This window comes from Aspergillus fumigatus, chromosome 5, assembly GCF_000002655.1.
Source record: "Aspergillus fumigatus Af293 chromosome 5, whole genome shotgun sequence".
NCBI lineage: Eukaryota > Fungi > Ascomycota > Eurotiomycetes > Eurotiales > Aspergillaceae > Aspergillus > Aspergillus fumigatus.
This window is the reverse complement of record NC_007198.1, coordinates 658,103-677,482: the sequence shown is the minus strand read 5'-3', so window position 1 is coordinate 677,482 and position 19,380 is coordinate 658,103. Positions and strand designations below refer to the sequence as shown.

The 19,380-nt window shown below is 51.6% G+C and overlaps 3 protein-coding genes across 3 annotated transcripts; 1 reads left to right on the top strand and 2 right to left on the bottom strand.

Moving 5' to 3' along the window:
* Positions 1–118: 118 nt before the first annotated feature.
* Positions 119–12,366, bottom strand: AFUA_5G02570 (histone acetyltransferase TRA1; the record flags this gene model as incomplete). Its single annotated transcript, XM_077804730.1, has 4 exons — positions 11,962–12,366; positions 11,686–11,843; positions 851–11,599; positions 119–802 (listed from the first exon to the last, which is right to left on the bottom strand). Exons 1-4 carry the CDS (start codon positions 12,011–12,013, stop codon positions 119–121), a joined length of 11,643 nt encoding a protein of 3,880 aa, XP_077660868.1. The 5' UTR covers positions 12,014–12,366.
* Positions 12,367–12,395: 29 nt separating this feature from the next.
* AFUA_5G02560 (protein phosphatase 2A regulatory subunit RTS1) lies at positions 12,396–15,837 on the bottom strand. Its single transcript, XM_742993.2, has 6 exons — positions 15,227–15,837; positions 14,523–15,122; positions 14,099–14,452; positions 13,708–14,006; positions 13,310–13,637; positions 12,396–13,130 (listed from the first exon to the last, which is right to left on the bottom strand). The coding sequence occupies exons 1-6, from the start codon at positions 15,650–15,652 to the stop codon at positions 12,984–12,986; spliced, it is 2,154 nt and encodes a 717-aa protein (XP_748086.2). The 5' UTR covers positions 15,653–15,837; the 3' UTR covers positions 12,396–12,983.
* Positions 15,838–16,565: 728 nt separating this feature from the next.
* AFUA_5G02550 (transcription factor TFIIIC subunit TFC1) lies at positions 16,566–19,154 on the top strand (the record flags this gene model as incomplete). The annotated part of the gene is made up of 5 exons (XM_077804729.1): positions 16,566–17,232; positions 17,282–17,591; positions 17,644–17,721; positions 17,771–17,879; positions 17,936–19,154. Exons 1-5 carry the CDS (start codon positions 17,056–17,058, stop codon positions 19,152–19,154), a joined length of 1,893 nt encoding a protein of 630 aa, XP_077660867.1. The 5' UTR covers positions 16,566–17,055.
* Positions 19,155–19,380: the final 226 nt, after the last annotated feature.

Below are 19,380 nucleotides of genomic sequence, written 5' to 3'. Positions count from 1 at the left end.
TTCCCAAATTCCTGAGACCACCTCCGCGAACCAGATGCCATCCCCTTGAACCGAGTCAAACGCCAGGTAAAGAGTACACAATAGAACATGGACGGAGCAGAAACCAGCCGACGTACAACTAGAGGTACGGCATCCAGAGTGCATCACAAGATGCCAGGTGCTGAGGGTTCACGGCCTTGGAGATCAGGTCGATGGTGGTTTGGTTGGCGGGCAAATTGCCCTCTGGCGGGCTGGCAAGGCTAACAGCCCGGTTGACAATAATATCACTATTGTTGTACACCAGGTCACGAAGCTGTTGCACTGGAAGTACACCGCGATGTTGCGCTGTGGCCCAGAACATCATCTCGTCACGAACGAAGATGCTCAGTTGCTGCTCGAGCTCATGGCGCGGTTCGGTGAGGCAGCGGGCGATCGCCATCAAAGCGCAAGCAAAGAGACCTTCAGTTGCGATCGGTCCCATCAGTGTCTGGATATTAGGCGTGAAACGGAATGGCACATGTTCTGGGTTGTAGAAGAAAGCCTTTGCAGGGTTAATCGCCGGTATCAGCTCCGTGCCCCAGATATCACCTGTAGACCTGGAGATCATGATCTTATTGGGATACCGGTTGCCCATATGCATCACATAGGTCATAAATGCGATAGCCGCGTATTGATAGGAGAATTGGCGACGGAAGAGCCAGAAACTTGCAAAGTTGGGATACGTCTTCTGGAAGTAGTCCTTCACAATCGTACTGGGCACCCACTTCTCCTGAATGGCCGTGAGAATCTCAGTCCGAAGTACCTGCTGCTGGTCAGGAGTGCGCTGGGATACGTTAGCTCGCTTCACCATTAAATTATCCGTTTGACGTACATTTTGCTTCGTCTCTGCCAATGACCGCATTTTCTCCATGGTAAACAGAACAGGTTCATCCTTGCTGGTTCCCACTCGGCGGCAATAGTCCTCGAATATGCCTTGCATAGAAATGTATGAAGGATCATCGCGCACCAAGCGAATGTGCGGCGCGAGGGGAACCATGAGCGGGAGATGGAAATAGAGGTTACGGCGCCGGCTTTCCTTGCGTTTGCCAAGAAGCCCGTTGAAGATACGGAAGAGCTGCAGGATGCGCTCTTCTCGTCTACAATGCCGAGCTGCGGGATGTTGAACAGCGAACGGATGCACGCTACCGTCATGACCACGAATCTTGAGCCGACGATGACAAACACCAATACCCCGGACAAGATCAATGTCTGGCAGGAACCTGTCGATGCGCACGAAATCTTGGTTCTTGTCCTTGTGCAGCAGATATTGTCCCGGCACCTCCACTTCATCAAATTTCAAGAAGCGGAACTCGCTCAGATGCGGCGAATACGTCTCCAAAAATTGGTACTGGCCGCGGCGATCCAGCTTCTCCTCGAACTTGTCGCGCCAGCGACGCAGCTTATGGATGTATTCGTACATGGTTGGCTTCTTGACGACGAAATCGGCTTCGAAAGACTTGCGAATATGTGCGGGGAGAATCGTTTCTGCGAAGCGTGTGATATTGGCCTCGGTGGCGGCAGGTAGTTTAAAGTCCTGCGCGTATGAACCAGGCATGCGGCCCACGTAGGCCAATCCATCGTTAAGCAGGGCGACAATGAGACGATAGGCGTCCTCGTCAGGGGGGCACTTGAAGTTCTTGTGAATCTGGTCGACCATCGTCTCCATCGACAGTGCAAGCAACGGGAAGGCAGTCTTCAGACCGGACATGATTTCGTCCGAATACTCCCATGGTTTCTTAAGAGGCTCCTTTTCTGGCTCTGTGGCACCAGTCTGGGCCTGCTGCGGCGCGCCGTTCTGCCCAGGGACTTGCAAATGAGCCTGTTGTTGATTCTGAGGTTGCTGCATTTGTCCTTGCCCTGAACCTTGGGGTTGTCCAGGAGCCGAACCCGAGGGTTGAGCTTGTCCCTGGGGCTGAGCTTGGCTTTGAGCGGGTGGTTGCTGGGCCTTGATCTGGCCCTGGCTTGGGCTCTGACCTTGGGGCAAACCTTGTGACTGGGCTTGTGCTTGACCTTGAGGTGGTTGGCTAGCCTGACCCTGAGCAGGAGTATTTGAATTAGCAGGTTGACTACCCTGTGCAGGAGAACTGTCGGCCGTCGCTGGAGAAGGCTTGGTGTGGGGCGACGCCTGCTGCTGCCTAGCACGATTCAATTTCTCCTGTTTCTGGTCATGCTGTTTCTTGATATTGAGCATGTCCTCCCGGTTCGTACGGAGCAGGAAGAAGAGTGCCTGAGGGTACAGCTTCGCTATCTTCACCAAGACTGCCTTGCAAAGGCGTGCTTCGCGGTGTGACAAGCTCGTAAGAAGCTGCGGTATGAAAGTAATCCAGTACCAAACAGGGGTGTCTCCCTTGAAGTTCTCGAAGGCTCCAGCAATTCGTCCCTCTTCATTGTCCAAGCTGAGAAGCCATAGAATACGGCTGAGAAGTTTCCTAGACTTCGCATTCTTGTAAAGGCCGGCAGCCTCAAGGTAACAGCTGACCGCATTGCTGGCCAGTTCATAGTCCGATGGATCGGCCTTGAAGCGTTGGTCACTGTACTGGCCCCACTCAGACCAGGCCTTCGCGAGTCTCAAGTCGTAGTACAAAGCGACCCCAAATGCCTCGTTGGCCTCATTGACATGGTTGAGCTTAGCCAGGAACATGCCTTTGAGGGTGTAGAACTCTGCCTTTTGTTGTGCGCCGAAGTAGTTGAGATTTGTGTTGTTGATTACATCCAATCCACTGTTGAGTTCCTTGGGATTTTGATAATGACATTTTGCCTGTTCTCGCAGCTTCAGGAAAGCCTCTTGGATTTCAATGTTGGGTAGGGTATAAATCCGGCTGAGCTGGTTGATGCAGACTTCGGGCATTTGGTGCTTTCGAGCAACATGGGCGAACCTGTTGATGATCCATGCTGTCTCGTGGTAGCCGCGATAGGCGTAGGAATTGCTCGCCACGTTGTTCGTCTGCGGGGGCAGGAGACTTAGGTACGTCGCGTTGATGAGCTGGAAAATATGCTGGCGCCAGGTGACAAGATCCTGCCAGGCGTTAATATCGTCCCAGAGATTGGGAAGACGATCTCGCCATGTCCCAAGCAGCAGCTTCAACTCAGCAGACTTGGTATCCAGGTTTCTCTCATTAGTTTGAGACAAACTTGCACAGATGTGGCTGGCATCATGAAGCTCAACGAGAAGTTGGAAATGCTGCAATATCGGAATATGAGCATTTGTAATATTTTTCGGCAGCTGGAGCCATTTGCGAATGGATAACTGGATTGACTCATCGCACACGCCGTTGAAGTCTTGCAAATTCTCTTTCTTGAGATGGAACTGCAAAAGCGACATGAAAGCTTGGAAGAAAGTCCGCCTGGGTGTGGGCGCATCGGAAACGGATTTGATGAGTGATTCGATCTGTTCCCGGTTGCCTTCGCTTTGCCAGTTCTCGATGTTCCGCCAGGCAGCCTCCAAGAGAAGATCATTAAGATTCTCGTGCTTAGCAAAGTCGCTCAGAATCTCCCACTGCTGCAACTTCTGGGCGCAGATCAGCCAGTGATCTTCCCACAGATAGTATTCGCCTTGCGAAAATGGCATTGCACCGGACCGTGCCTTAATCTGAGCATTTTCGTAAAGCTGCTGGGCCTTATCCCACATTCCCTGCTGTTCATATGAGAGGGCAGCGTTGGTTTCAACGAACTTGCATCGACGCCGCCAGGTACCATAGAAGAAGTCATCTTCTTGTAGACCCGCATATACTTCTACCAACGCATCCAGGTTACTCTCACGTACAGTCGGGGTATCAATGATTGGGCTGATTGCGGATTCCTCCAAATAGCTAGCAGCTGTGTACCACGCGTCATAAGTCCGACTGAGGTACTTCATCACATGAGGAGGGACTTTAAATCGGGGCTTGGACCTGACGGCACCTTCAAGCAGAGCTTGCACAACATTTGGCCTCTTGTCCAACTGTCTTTGATGGTATTCGCGGGTGATGAGCGTCACCATGCCCTTCTCTAAGTCGATACGGTCCTCCCTGGACAAAGTAGACCAGAAGATCGGGAACAATGTGGTCCACAGACTGTAGGCGACTCTTGGGTCCGTATGCTGGAGCTGGCAGAGCGGTTCCATCAAATCTCGAATTCTCACGTCGCCTATGTCGGCTATGAATCGCTTGCGATCGGAGATAAAAGCCTCCAACTGAATATCGACCATGATATCAGCCTTCCTTGCGTCTTTTTCAGCATTGCTCAGAAGGAAAGACAGAGGATAGACGGTGAAATCGTCAGGGTGAAGCCTAGCCGGTGCTGTCATGTCGACACATCCCAGTATGAGATGGGAGGCTTGAGCGAGCCAGAAAGAGTCCGCGAGAGTGTCCCAATTCTGGCAGGTAAGAACATAGCTTAGCCTGGAGCTGGCTAGTCTGGTCAAACTCCGATCGAAAATGTTCATGAACCGATTACGCATTTCAACATCCTGCGCTCTAGTGCCGATTAGGAATGCATGCTCCAGCCTAACTGTAAGCTCGGTGCGTGTGATCTTAGAATCTTCGTAGATCCTGATCACCAGATCCAAGAACTTCTTCAGCATTTTCTGGTCCGCTCGAGTCTCGAAAAGTAACATCTTGTGTAAGACGGCAGTCTTCTCCTTCAGGGTCGGCCAAGACTCGGTGGAATGGAAGATCCAGGTTTCAACCATATTCAGTATCTTGGTGCAAAGGGCCTCATTCTGCGACCGTTCCACCAACTGCGCAAGTACACTCAGGAAAGGACGTCTTTGCTCGCCGAGGTGAGACATGCGCACGGAGATCAACTCGATTGTCTTAAGAATCAGGTCAACCCCAATTTCATATTCCTGTTGATCAGGCAGATTCTCTGCAGGTTTGGCGGCTCCGGGTGGATACTGGGCTTGCTGATTGTTCGTCGATGCTGCAACATGCTCTTTCGCCAGTTTCTGAGAGAAGGCCTTCATAACTGGGAGAATATGGGTGTCCATCTCAGCTGGTTTGTTCTTTGAAAGCGTCCAGAGGGTGTTGAGGCTCGAAATGTAATTGTTCGCCGAAAGAGTCTCTGTCGCGATGGCCGAAAGGTAAGTGACAAATTCAGAGGGCGAGTTCTCAACATCCATGGCGTCCTCCTCCTCCAGTTGATCTTCCGGCAAAGCATCAAGAACGCGTCGTACGGGGGGGGGCAGTTTGGGCGAGATATCCATGCTATCCTCTACACCATGAAGAGAATCCTGAATTTCCGGATTGTCTGAGCGCAAGGGCTTCTCGAATAATTTTTGAACGAGCGGAAGGCGAGCAGTTATCCATTCATCGGGCTTAACCGCGAGAAGCACACGAACGACCTGCAAAGCATTAATCATGCTGGTGATGTGCTTTTCGTCCGGCTTGTCTGCCTTTTCGCCGGCAAGAATTGGCTCGGTGATCTTCTGATACAACTCAATATCAAGATCGCCCCAGTACTCAGGTGAGAGAAGATTCCTGAGCAAGAATACGGCTTTCTTGATCATGTCGCCAGTCAGGATGGGCGGCTGCTGTGGCTGCGGTTTTGACGAGGGTAGCTCTCGGAACCGAGCAGCTGGAACGGGGAACCGCTCAGGCACGGTTGTAATGAATGTAATCAGGTACTTCGTCATTGCAGCTCGCAGGTCTGAAGGGATGATGTACTCAGTGCGTTCGTGAGAGCTAGGAGGACCAAGCGCTGCAGAAGGTGAAGATGTGCCTTGCGTATCGTCAAGTTTGCGCTTCCTGGCATTTGGCGACTCCAAGATGCCATTGGTCATAGCAGTACGGCTGCTGGTAACCCTCCTCTGTTCCCATTGCCAAATCAGACCAATTAGATTCAGAGCAAGCTTCTTGCTTTCATTATTCGAATTGGGAGGTGCCGCAATTTTGATCAAAGAGGGAACGATAAGTGGAACGAAGTGCTCTCTAGATTCATAAAAGAGGTTGGGATGCCGCACAAGGAATTGAAAGATGCTCATGACTTGTTGCAGATTCGCAGTCTCTTCCGCTAAGATGCGTCGAGGCCACTTCGCCCACAACGGATACCGTGTGTCGGGCGCCTGAGCATTGCTCGTTGCAGACATTATCCTCGAGGGCAAAACGGGAGCCAGAACGTCAAGAGCCTGAGTGACAAGGGCTTTGCCCTCGTTTTGATGCGCTCGCAACAAAGCGACGTAGACCTGAACCACAATTTTAAAAGGCGTCTCATAGTGGGCAATGAAGTAACTGATGAGCACATAGGCTCCATACTTGTTGATTATATCCTCAAGCCGAATGTAATTCCAAGCAAACTTAATGATATCCTTCCGAGAATCTTGAACGGTCTGATGATGGTATTTGATCAACAAAGCTGACAGCTGGAGCAATTCCATACGTGAATGGTCCACACCAGCTTGAGTAGACTCCTCACTCAAATCAGCTAACTGAGGCCTCCAGAGACGGCTTTGAATTGATTCGGTCATGCTCTTGTCCATCAGCTTCGGGCTGTTGGAAGGGCTGTTCCATGTTGTTTGGACGTCCATGGCGAATATTGGGTTGACCAGATTGTGAAAGGCGTACGTTTTCATCTTCTGCGAGCAAGTGCGTTGGCCGTAAAGGTCGAGGCAACGCATTATCACTGACCGCCGGTAGTCGATGGATTCGTTGGTGATGATGTGGCGGTAGATGAACTTGGGGAATGCTAGCGTACGTTTCAGTTCTTCTGACGAGAGACCATCTATCAGGTCAAAGAGGAAATCCAGGTCCTGCACCGACTCGGACAGGTAAATGGTGAAAATATCCATCAACTGGTCCTCCGCTTGCTCCACCCTCAGACGTTCGTTTGCTGGAAGTCGATCACTGCGCAGCTTTTTCTCAAGATCACGTCCAGCGTTGAGCAGCATGGTTTTAAGATCCCCGTGCGAAACCAGCCAGCGCTTGGTGGCTTCGTACGAGCACACAGAATGCACGACATAGATACCGTTAATGGCAGCAGTATTCCTGCCATCGGATGAGTCTTGTCCAAAAACAGCCGACTTGAAGCCCTCGGTGTCTGCTACGACTGCAGCACGCAACGCCTCACTTTCCGGGTCGGCGAGAATCTGGCCAAAGAATCGTCCGAAGCGCTCCTCTTTAAAGCGAGCTTGAAAGAATGCCAGACTCTCCTTGGGATAGCGATTGAGATACTTGACAAGCGGTTTCCGGAACGGGCTGTTAGACGTCCGGCGAAGCTTCTCTTCAAGTTCCAACACTTTATTCACAAGGTGCTCCATGAATGATGTGGCGGCTGGAGGAAGAAGATGGAATATGTTGAAGATCGCGGTGACAATCTTAATTGTCTGGTTCTGCTCGACAAGGCTAAACGACACCTTTTGCAACACCGCATCATCCGCTATAACCTTCATGTGATCCAACAGCCGGGCACCAATCTCAACCTTGAAGTAGTTCGTCAGCAGGGTAAGGAGGCGTGCAAGGCCGTCCAGACCTGCCACGCTAAGGCGTTTGGGGTCCTGTAGGTTCATGAGGATGGGGCGAAGGCCATTCTGAAGTAGGTCCTTGGGCAGCTTGTTCGTCTGTGTGAGGACATCCCTGAGACCTGCGTTGGCCGCCTCGATGACATCGTGGGATCGTGAATAAAGGGACTTGAAGAAGACGGAGATGATGCGCGCACGGCTAGTGTTTTGCGGTGTATTTGCAAATTCCGGAAAGCTCATTGCCATCGACAACAGACGCAGGCAGGCCACACGGAGATTGACAATCATTTCAGCATTCTTAAACTCATTCGGCTTGGATGCAAGAGACTCATCGTCAGCATCTGCAAGGGCAAGGGACTCTAGCATCAATCGATTCAATGGCTCATTGAAGGTGACGATGTTGTTGTGGAGGCTGAGGCAAAAGGTTATGGCATCAATGAAGCCGATCTGAGTGGGGAATGGCAATGCCCGCAGTGGCTTGTTAAAAATGGACTGCAGTAGCCGGTCTTTGACGGGGAAAATGAGCTCGTGTACTTGACAACCAAGCACCTCTGCAATCGTGGAAAAGCTCCTTCGTGAAGCCTCACGCACATGCTTGTTCATATGCGAAAGCTCATAGACAAAGAAACCGCAAAGGGACCAAAGACGACTCTTCTCGTTCTTCATATCATCCTTGGACACATTCTTGCAGCATCGCCTGAGAATCAAGTCCAGGGTGTCACCCGCACTGACTCGGGTGCTAGCCGGCAGATCAGCTGGCGTATCCTTGATAACATACATCAGTGCCCGTGCGAATTCGAACTGTTTATCAAAGAGCCAAGAATCCCCAAGATCAAGTTTGGTCGCGAAAAGGCGGATACCCAGGCTGCCTCCGGCCTTGGTGAACCATTCCTCGCTATGACAACTATGGCAGAAAACGCGACCCAGGTGCTGGAAGAAGGGCAGATTCGCAACTCTCTCAGGTGCTCCAAAAATGATCCCCGCGGCATCCTTCATTACCTGCATTGCCGCCTCAGCGCCATCACGGACACGGAGGTTGTCTGATGAGAGACTTTCAACGATTGCCTCAGCTAGGATCCGCGAGTCCAAATAGACGGGGCCTTCTCCACTGTGGACATCAAAGGGCTTCCGATTATGTCTGGCTAGCGCGAGGGCCCTTCCGACTTCAACGACTGCAAAATGCTTGCAGACATCAGCCACGAAGGCGGTTGCGCTCTGTTCGATGTCTGGAAGGGTGGTGGCGAAAATGCAAGCTTTCAGGAGCTGTTTCAGCGTGCCCTCCTGCGCCAACTTCTTCGCAATTGAACTAGACCTCTCAGATTTGTCCAAGATATCCGTCATGGCTGTGGTCTTGCCTTCGAAGAGGTCATTGGCATGCAAACGCAAAAGAGCAGCTAGATCTTCCGGGACATTCTCATGGCCAATATAGAGCTTCAATTGGGATGAGAGCATGCGGAATGCCTGTTGCTTATAGTAGCCATCAGAGGCCTTTGCGGCGGCCGTCTTGGGAACCTCCATTAACTTCCTGATCGCCAGGTCCACCCCAATTGAGCTGGGAAACGGCCGTTTCTCACTTGGCCCAATGAGCTTGATATCGAAGCTCGGTGAATCATCAGAGAATTGCTCGAATGTAAGCTCAGGAGGATGGTTCAGGAATTTCCTGTTACGGCCGCCTAACTTGCCCAGAATTCGCATGGTTGTATGAGCGTGGAAATGATTGTAGGGATGCGGTCGCAAATGGTCCCATAGAGCAGTCATCAGTTCGTCCATAATGGGAGCCATGATGGGGTCCAGGTAGTCAGCAGTGAGATTGTCAACGCAAAGCTCAAGGGTTCGCAAGCCCTGCCCTACAAGGTCTGAGTCTGCACGCAATGCTACAACGATAGGGCGCATTAGGTAGCTCAAGTGAGGCAGAAGGTGGGACAAACGCGCGGGCACAGTGAGCGTCAGTTCGACATAGAGATCACGCTCTTGCGGCCTTCGGGCGGCCAGTAACAAATTGTTGAATGTCTCAAGGAGCATCTCCAGCAATGGAAGGATTTCCTTGTACAACAATTCGAACCGGCCCCCCCCAATACTGCGAAAGAGTGACCGCAGGAGAAGGAAGTAGTTCATGGGCTCTTCAGCGGTGACTGATAGCTCGATACATTTCGTGACAATCTTGGTCACATGAGGGTGCAGTACCTGCTCATTCTGGACAGAGAAGAGGGTCACGGCCATGAAAGAAAGCTTGAACATCCTGAGGAGAATTTTCGCTTTGGTCATGTCTGCGGTTCCCACTTCGTGGATACGATCCATGAGGTACTGGAGCACCATCCCGGAGAATGCAGGAGAGGTGGCTTCGCTGGCGAGGAAGAACTGTGGCAGGTGAAGCAAAGCCCCATGCTCAAACATGAGCTCATGGAGATAAGGAATCTCGGAGTGAAACACCTCATGGAAGGTGGCCGTGTCAATGCAGTGGAAGACTGTCCCAAAGCTCTCCAAAAGCTCCTTCTCTTCCCGCGACATAGGCGCCGTATACTGACTGGCAAGGAAATCGAAGGGGGAACTATATGTCACTTCTGGCGCAGGCTGATCGACGCCATAATATTTGAAGACACGCGCTCCCTCATGAAACAACTTCTTGATCACCCGGACTTCCTCTGCATTATACCCGTAAGAGACTTCAGGCCAATTAATCGGCACGTTGTTGGGGTCGATCTGAATATGCTCTGGGTTGCAGTTTTTGAGCTGATGGAAGATGTTCTTCAGTCCGTTGATGAGGTTTTTGAAGAGGAAGATATTGTCCGAGACAGGGTCTCCTCCGCGATCGCGAGGATTTGAGGTCTTGATGGGCGATGCGGAGAATATATCAATCTCATCCCAATCCGGGGGGTTTTCCTTGTCCGCAAGATATCTTTCGGAAGAAGGCTCAATATCTTTCTTGCCCGCCTTGTACGCCTTCGACACCTTGACGGCATTATCAAATTGGTAATTGATCCAAGCAAATTTATCACCAATAGCATCTAGGATCATGATCAGAAAATAACGGGCCTCACGCTTGTCGTCTAGCTTCGCAATCCTTTCGGCCATGTTCAAAAGCAACTTAGCACTCATAGTTTGAAAGCTTGTTCCAGGGAAATCATCGTGAAGATTCTTTGTGTAGACTTCGACTGTTCGCCGAATTTGATCGCGAGTGAGGTGATCTCGGACATGGTGAATAAGATCCGCAAGCATGCTGTAGGCGAGTGGGCGCATCGTCTCGTACACAGTTAATCCATCGCCGATGAGGGTTCTCTCGTCAAGAAGTTCGTCAATCTTCTCCAGGAAGATCTTCCGGTAATTAAAGTTGATGATGTGCCGGATCGCCACAAGAAGTTCCTTTCTGGCGCTGGATTTCTCCCTGGGGCAATCTTGCAGGAGTCGAACCACAACGGACGGAAGCGTAGGGAGAAAATCCTGGAGCTGGTGCGCATACATACGGAGCAGATATGCGAGGAAGCTCATCGTCTTCACTTGTGCTGTGATGAATTCGCCAAAGGCGGCCCGATTTTTGATTTCCCTACATACGCCTGTAAAGATTGTGCCTTGTGCTGCCGCCTCCGCATGCGCGCGCTCCTGAGGTTTGGCTTGAAGGAGAAGAATACTCTTTATCAAAGGCACGAACAGTTTCACGTTGGCCGAGACTGAATTCCGATGCGTCTGGAAGATGGACACGACGATAATTGGGCACTCCGCCAAGACCTTGAATGACTGCATACCCTTGAGCAGGACATTGCTGGATTGTTGATCTGGACCGAGATCAGACACCGACGTGGCAGGCGAACTGGGCCGAGGCGACTGGAAGTTCTGTACTGTAGCACTCGGTGTTGACGGCATTCCGGACGGTGTGGCCTGGCTGGGCGTGTCAAATGTATCACGAACAACCTGTTCCATCGTCTGGAACATCTCTTGAATGAGTTCCAGGAAAGGTTGTACTCGGGCAGCCGTCGCAGTTGCTTGGTTTCGCTCCAGATCCATGATCGTCTTCATGCAGAGAACCGCATTCTCCTCATTCTCAATGCGCACAAGATCCATGAGCAGGTCAACCATATCCGCAGCGTAGGGTTCGACATCAGGAGAAGCCATTGGCAGTCGGTGTAAGGTTTCGAGAACGCAATTCCGTAATTTCTAGTAGCAAAACACCGATATGAGCTCCAGTTTCGCCAATCTCCCCACATCGAGACGGGAAGAGTGCTGGAGCTGGAGTCACTTACCTGTTCGAATGACAAGTTTGTGAACACCGGCTCGCCCTTTAAGATATTCTTGAACACTGGCCATAGTTTTGAAAGGAAAAGCGGATAGCTTGCACCAGAGCATAAGGGCTCAATGTTGTCTCGTAGTTCGACCGCGACATTAGCTCGGATTTTAATATCTATGTCGCAAACTGGTTAACACAGGTCGAATGACACATATAACTGACAGGGCTTGCGCCTCGGGTGGACCTGTCTCGTAGTCGGCCTAGAGAGATATGCATTGAGGTAGGAACGTACCAAGCTTATCGTCGCCCAGCTTGCTGGCGTAGATATCAATGCTTCGCTCCATGGCTGCGGTGGATCCCTGGAGAAAGTATTAATAGGTGAAGGGACTGGATCGCTGCCAGGCCGCGAGGCCGGCTAATTATCGAAGAGCCAGCACAACCGGTTTCGCGTGCCCTTCTCACATGCGGGACATCGAGGGAGAAATCGTCTCTCGACTCGCTCGACGAAAACGCTCTAGCTAGATGAGCAAAAGAAACACGGTCGTTAAGTCATTAAATACCCCCGCTTAGTGTTTGGGGTGGATAGTCAAAAGGGAAAGAATTCGCTCCAAAAGAGGGTATTAAAGGAGTAGGGGAGGGGAGCGTGGAAGGGAAAGAAGGATATAACACCTCAGACTCATGCCTTGAGAACTCCCAGAGCAGAAAGCTGTAGAGCAGAACGCGGGTATCGCAGAGACCCCGAAGGAAACACTAGGCCAAATCAGGAAATTTCGGATTACTGTTTACCCGTTCCGACTGCCGCGCGTCTAATGCGGTAGTCGCGTTACGTAGTCTATCAAGACCAACAACTACATGTCAGTGTGCCTGACCCCGACTTTACCCATTGAAGGCACGTGCATCCCTAAGCATATGAGGAAGCGTACGACAGTCCATGGAGTGACTGGAAGTCTTTATTTTAGAAATCCAAGAAGAGGAACCGACAACAAGGTCGATCGAGCGAAACGCCATTCGCACCCGTTTTTCCAGACCCGAACAGAGTTCTAATAGTCCAAATCAAATATCCGCTTGGTCAATCGCGGCGGCTCTATAAGCCTCGCGCGTACTGTGAAGGATATTGAAAGTCATGTACAAAAGAAGAAGAGGGGGTGACACGAGGAAAGCGACCAAGGCAAATGGCCCGCACGGGTGAACGGCTTGTATCGTATGTCAAGCCAAACAAAGTCAAGTACACTTTCATCGCAGCTCATAGTCGCTATGCCATCATTGCACAAAAAAAGAAAATCTAACGGAGTTGTCATGTTACCAAACCGACCATCACTTGAGAGAGTTGCTCCGCGACAAAAACGATACGGCGTTCGAACCAGCCGACCGTCGTCGATCCACACGAGGTCGAATCTCGCTGCCGCTACCACTTCGTCGCCTTCGCGTATAAGAACCGTCAAGAGAACCTCGGCGCCGTCTCTGGAGCAAACGGACGTTTCAACGTTAGAATCACGCTTGCTAGACGCCGAAACACGCAAAACCTTAGCAACATATACAGAATGCGACACAGAAATCAAAGCAGATGGTCCTCGATCAGGAGTGACAATCACATGAGGCAAACGCGGACACAAGACCAGTCACGGTAGGATGCTACTTACGGTAGCTGTTGCACCCTCTTTCCGCTCCTTGTTTGACGCAGAGTCCTCCAGTTTCAGGGCGTTGAGACGCTTCTGGTTATCCTGAGCAAGAGCATCGACCTCATCAACTTGCGCTGGCACTTCTGCAGGCGGAGCTGGAGGAGGTAAGAGTCCGTTTTTCCTTTGCTTGGCTCGCTCCAAGACCTTCTCCCATCGCTCCTGTCGAGATTTCTCACGCTGCTCGGCGCTGTTCTGTCGCTCATTATATTCGTGGGAACATTCGTCGAACAGTTGAGGGTTGATTTCCATGAACATCTTCATGGCGTTGTACACCATGCTATGGATTGTTCTATGAGAGGGTAGCTATGTTAGCGGATTTCGCATAAGAAATACACTCAAGGCTCTGATGGTCAACTTACCGATTCCAATGACCCTTGGAATTCTCGTAAAGCGGCGCGAACATGATGGGAAGGATCGTCTCCACATTGTCACTGACTAAGTTGCAGAAATATTCATTGTTCCAGAAGTAGAGTGCGCGTTCCGCGACCTGGAAATGAGGACTTGCAACTGACTTGGCCAGTTGTTGGAAAAGAGGTACTTGCACCTTGGCAAATTCTGCTGGATCCATGACTTCGAAGATATCTTCCACTTCGTTGAGATACATGACCTCCTTGGTGCTGTTCGTCTTAGGCCAGTAGCGTAGCAAGCCCATGACGACCTAAAATCCCCATGATCAGAAAAGCTGTGAAAGGGATAGTGCAACGAGAAAAAAAAAAAAAAAAAAAAAAAAAAAAAAAAAAAAGGGCTCACCTCTTTAGTCAAGGTAGAATCCTTTTCAAGGAATTGGACGATACAATACGCGAGTTGTGGGTGATACATGCTGAGACTCTTGACTTTGTGCAAGGGGAGCAGCACTCGGGTCAGAAAGAGCTTATGCTCCTCCTTCAGAGGCAAGGCAAATCCGTTGATGATAGACCCCAGAATTTCTAACAACTCGGCTATTCCGTTGAAGCGCTCAGTCTCGTACGTGAATTGGAAGAAAACGTTGTTGATGGATCGACGGATATAAGACCGCAGATTCAGAAACTTTCCGTAGATCCGGTGCAATGTGGTCTTGAGAAAGTCCCGTTCGCGAGGGTCTTCCGAATCGAATAACTCCAATAACTGATAAGGATTAGTATCGCTGTAGGTAGTTCTTAGGGGGGAAGAAAGGGCTTTAAGGAGCCAATTGTACCTGGAGGACAAAATGATGATCGATATATGCCTTGGCGATGTTGGTGTTGAAATCCTGACTCTCGATAAATCTCAAGAAGAACTCATATACAACCTGGATATGTGGCCAGGCCACTTCCAGGACCGGCTCATCCTCTTCCGGATCAAAGGCCTCGCCTTGGGGGGTAACCGGGGGAGGGATGGGTCGAAAGAGGTTTTTGGCGAACATCTCGACCACTCGAGGGTACATGGGTTCGGTGATTACTGAACGGTTGTTCGCCACGTAGTCTAGGAGCTCGTGGAGCGCCAGTCTCTTGATCTCCTTGGACTTCATGTCGGCTGTAGGATCATTGAAGTCGAAAATGATATTGCACTGGTCAATCTTCTGCATGAAAAGCTCTTGGCGCCGATTCGGTGGCACTTCGTGGAATCCGGGAAGTTTCTCCAGCTCCCGTTGGCGCTGATCGGAGATATCGAATCGTGACGAATGCTGACGCTTTGGAGTCCGAATCCCTTCCGACATATCCTTGGGTGTAGTCTGGAGGCGATCAAAGACATGGGATTTTCTCGGAGGAGCCAAGTCGCCAGGCATCGTCTCTGCGGCACCAGGGGGGGGGACATGCTATCAAAATTGAAAAGTCAGCACTCATCGGTTGTTCCATCGATACAGACACGGCGGGACCCCAATGTCTCCGACGGACGTTGGGGCGTTGCTAGGAAACTCACCGGTGGTGCGCTTGGGCTGATGATAACGCTAGGTGCAATCGGCTGCCCTTGCTTGGTCGGAGTCCCCGGTCCATTGTTCACAGGTTGTCCAGCGACGCCTGCACCGTGTGGGATATAATGCTGGCCAGCGGGGTACACCCCCGCTTGCGTGGCATTATCCGGCGACTTTCCCCTTATATCATTTACGGAGGTCGTAGATGAAGTCGGCGTGCCGTGGTTCGGGGAGGCAGATTGCTGGGCCTGGTGAGAGGCGAGGGCGGCCTGGTTCTGGGAGTCTTTCTTCTTCGAGGACTTATTCGCTTCTTTTGCCCTCGACAACTGCTCATGCTGAATAGTTATATTAGCCAGGGACTTGTCGTACCGCAGTGCTGTGGTGGTCGCCAGGCGTCCAAGGCGGGGGGGGGGGGGGGCGGAGGCGGCGATCATTGAGCAGACTCACCACTCTCTGTCTGAAACCCTTCATTGTCAAGACTATGTAACCAGCCACATGTACTCGGTCGAGGTTCTCGATGCCAGTGCAGCAAGCTGCCGCACACTAGCAGGAGGTGTTAAGTCGGGCAGCGCGAACGCAGTTCAAGGAGCCACGGCGTGATTTGTTTATTATGTTCGGCCTGGAATGACCACATGAGCATGTCCCAGCCACAACAGGTAGAAAGCGACGGTAATTATCAATCAAGAAATTGCAGGATTTCGAACCATTCAAGTCGAAAGACCGACGACTTCGGACCCGAGAACCAGAAAATAAGAAGTGGTGGGTTGAACAAATAACCCCAGAGTTGAGGATCAGAATGGGGGGAAGCGGTAGGTTAAGGAACAGGCGGACAATTGTAGCACCAGGGGCAAACAGAAACGGTGAATCCAGTCACAAGAAACCATTGCTGCACAACTTACCTCAGTAGAGTATTCCAGAATCAATCTGACAATGCGGATATCGAGACCAAGTGGAGGAGACACAAGTCTGATTAGATAGATCTCTCAGGTTTCTTTCGGACGCGAACCCAGTCGGTTTTCGATAGATAGATACGGAGTAGTCAGGAGCAGCTATCAGGTCGGTTTGGTTTGGTCTGCTTGGGCCGGATCGTCTGTCTCCTTGTCGCTTAGCGGTTGGCTGGCTGGGAAGAGCGGGGTGGGTGCAAGAGCCCCGGAATCTAAGCTGAACGATGCAGTTTGCAACAAGGAATGAGATAATAGGAGGCTATTAATATCAAGAAGAACCCGTAATATAGAATTTCAGGAACGGCAATTGTTGAAGATTACTGCACGCTGAGTAAATTGTATGCTGGTGCTTTGTTGTTGTGGTGGTCCTTACGGCGAGGGATGAAACAAACTCGTCCTGTCACTGTGGCTGAGGAGCGCTCAGGCTGGTAGATCTGCAGAAGTTCACACGACACAGGGACACGTGCAGTTCTCGAAGTTGTTGTCTATCTACACACTGCTCTCCAGATCTGATTGCTCAGACTGAATAAATCACACTCTAAATCAGAGACCAGCTAGATGGAGGCAAACTCCTCTCAGTAACGGCTGGCTTGGAGATAAGTCATGTGACTCGATAATTCTCAAATCACTAGTAAGGTACAGACAAGATTCTAAAGCAATGCATCAGGATCAGATTCAGCGCCCCCATGAACGTCGTGTCTCGGTTGTCAAAGTAGTCTCTTCATTGTCTGGCCTCACGAATTGAATGACCGGTTCTACAGTGTGGAGTTGGTGGATTGCCGATACCAGTCCATCACCAGGTCCTATCCGTAAACTGGTGGAAATATACATATTCAACCTCACCTTGATCACATCTTCGTAATTAATAACCACGCCACAGCAACAAAGGCACGATGGAGGGCCAAAAGACACCAACCAGTCCTGGCAATATGATGGACCATCAAGGGACAAGAACAGCACCCTACTACTCAATTCCGCCTCGCCACATCGTCAGCGTGGAGCACCCAGCCATCATCAAGGACGTTGACAAGGCAATTGAAACTCTACAAGGCAATGCAGGCATCTCAAAGGTAGCAAGCATCCCCCAAAGTGCATTAAGTAAAATGCTAACAAAATCAGATTCTGAACCCGCCAAAGGCTGATGCCCGAGCCAAACTCTTTCTGCGGCCGGAAGATGCCATGTCTCGACCACTCCAGTCGACGAGCTCTGCTTCTAATAATATCCTACTCAAAGTGACAGTTCCCAAGAGGACTGGCCGGAAACGCAAGAAGGGCTCGGATGAGCCGTTCTCTGGTGTTCCTGTCACGACCGTCCATGAACAGCCTCAGCGGAGGAGCGCGAAGCAGCTACTCCGAAGTCTGAGTGACAACGTGGGCAAGTATAAGGTTGAGCCTGTTGGGTTGGTTAACCGGACGCATGTGTTTCGAGGTCTGTATGGCCCCTCTCTATATCCGAGTCAGAGGGTTGATACGTTCTCCAGGCATGCCCGACTTTGTCTACTCGACCACCGGGAGCGCATTCACCAATCGATTCCGGGAGCAGATACTCTCTTTTGACTGTAAGCAGTACATTGCTACATGTAGAGAGACATGACTAAGATTGAGCAGATGATAAGATGAAACAGTTTGATATTGACATGAGCAAGGGCGCCACATCCAATGTCGATATCATACCGCCTCCCTCCCTGAGCCATGGGGACGTCCCATTTACCTACATGTATGCCTCTTTGCACCACATGCTCATTCACATTCACCAACACTAACCGAGCCAAGTTACCGTCAGAACCCAACCGTCCGACAATCAGTCGACACCTCCGGCAACCTCACCACCGTCAACACCTCCCAAGCCGCCAAAGTCCACACCTATCTACTGCCCTTCGACGCACCAGTGCCTACCAAGCCCCGCGAGAATCTTGCACCCATCCACACCCTTGAGCCAACCTTACGAGAAACCATTGCCCTCGTCGAAGACCTCTTCAAAGAGCGCCCAGCTTGGACTCGCCGCGGCCTTCGCAACAACCTCAAAACCCCGGAACAGCGCTACGCCCTCCGCCACGCCGTGCCTTATGTCGGCTACATCTTCCGCTCAGGGCCCTGGCGCGACGCCATCATCAAGTTCGGCCATGACCCGCGCACCTCCCCCGCCTACCGCATCTACCAAACCGTCATGTTCCGCATCCTATCCGGCACCTCAGAGCTCGCCCGCGACGCCGGCAGCGGCAGACGGCACACCATCCCACGACCCAACGAGGTCCCCACAGGCACCGACGCCTTCACCCCTTTACCAACAGACACACACCTCTTCACCGGCACTCCGCCCCTCCCACCAGACGGCCGCATGTGGATGTTCTGCGACATCACCGACCCGCTCCTGCGCTCCATCCTCTTCCCCGATCCGCAACCCCCAGGCTTCCTCAGAGACACCTGCGAAATCGCCGTCGACGGCTGGTTCGGCAGCGGCACCATCGGCAAAGCCAGGACGGTCATGCGCGCCAAAGTGCAGAGCATGCTCGACGGCCGCGTCGCCGACGAGCGAGAGTTTGCCCGCGTTCTCCGCTTCCCGGACCATGTTGCGCCGGATGGCTCGCTGGCCGAGTTCACGCTCGACCCCGAGGGGACGTCCTCGCGGGAGATGCAGCTGGCGACTGATATCCGGGCGTCGATCAAGGCGTCCTGGAAGGGGCAACTTGATGCAGCGGGTGCGAGTGTGCGTTCGAATGCTGCTCCCTCGGCGGGAGGGGTTGCTGCTGATGTTGCGCGCGGGAAACGCGTGCAGTGGAGCGAAGACGTAGGCGAAGAAGAGGAGAGCGAGGGCGAAGGCGAGGAGGAGGCGCTGGAGCAGGCGGAGAGGCTGGAGGCTCAGGTGGCGGCTGCGGCGGAAGCGGTGGAGGCTGCTGCTATGGCGGCGGACGAGGATGAGGCGAATGATCTGGACCAGGAAGAGTCGGATGTGGGGGATGATATGGATGTAGACGAACCGGCAAAGCCATGATCCTCTCTCTCGCGCTGTGTTACCATCATTTGATCTATACTGCAATGTGACTTGCAGGTATCTACCTTCAGCATATAATATTGGGCTTACGAGCCGGGCGGCTATGGTCAGACCATGAGAAGCCCACATTAAGCACGACTGATTACAACACGGAAGCTAACTAAGGACTCACTACAAAAATTAAGGAACATGAGCTCGTCATGACGGATCCAATTGCTAACTATGG

Bases quoted from the DNA above. Each gene is read 5' to 3' on its own strand.
- AFUA_5G02560 (XM_742993.2), bottom strand. From the start codon at position 15,652: ATGATCGCCGCCTCCGCCCCCCCCCCCCCCCGCCTTGGACGCCTGGCG. The intron at 13,638-13,707 runs GTAAGTTGACCA...ACCCTCTCATAG, and splicing joins TCCAAGGGTCATTGGAATCG to AACAATCCATAGCATGGTGT. The intron at 13,131-13,309 runs GTAAGTAGCATC...CGTTTGCTCCAG, and splicing joins AAGAGGGTGCAACAGCTACC to AGACGGCGCCGAGGTTCTCT.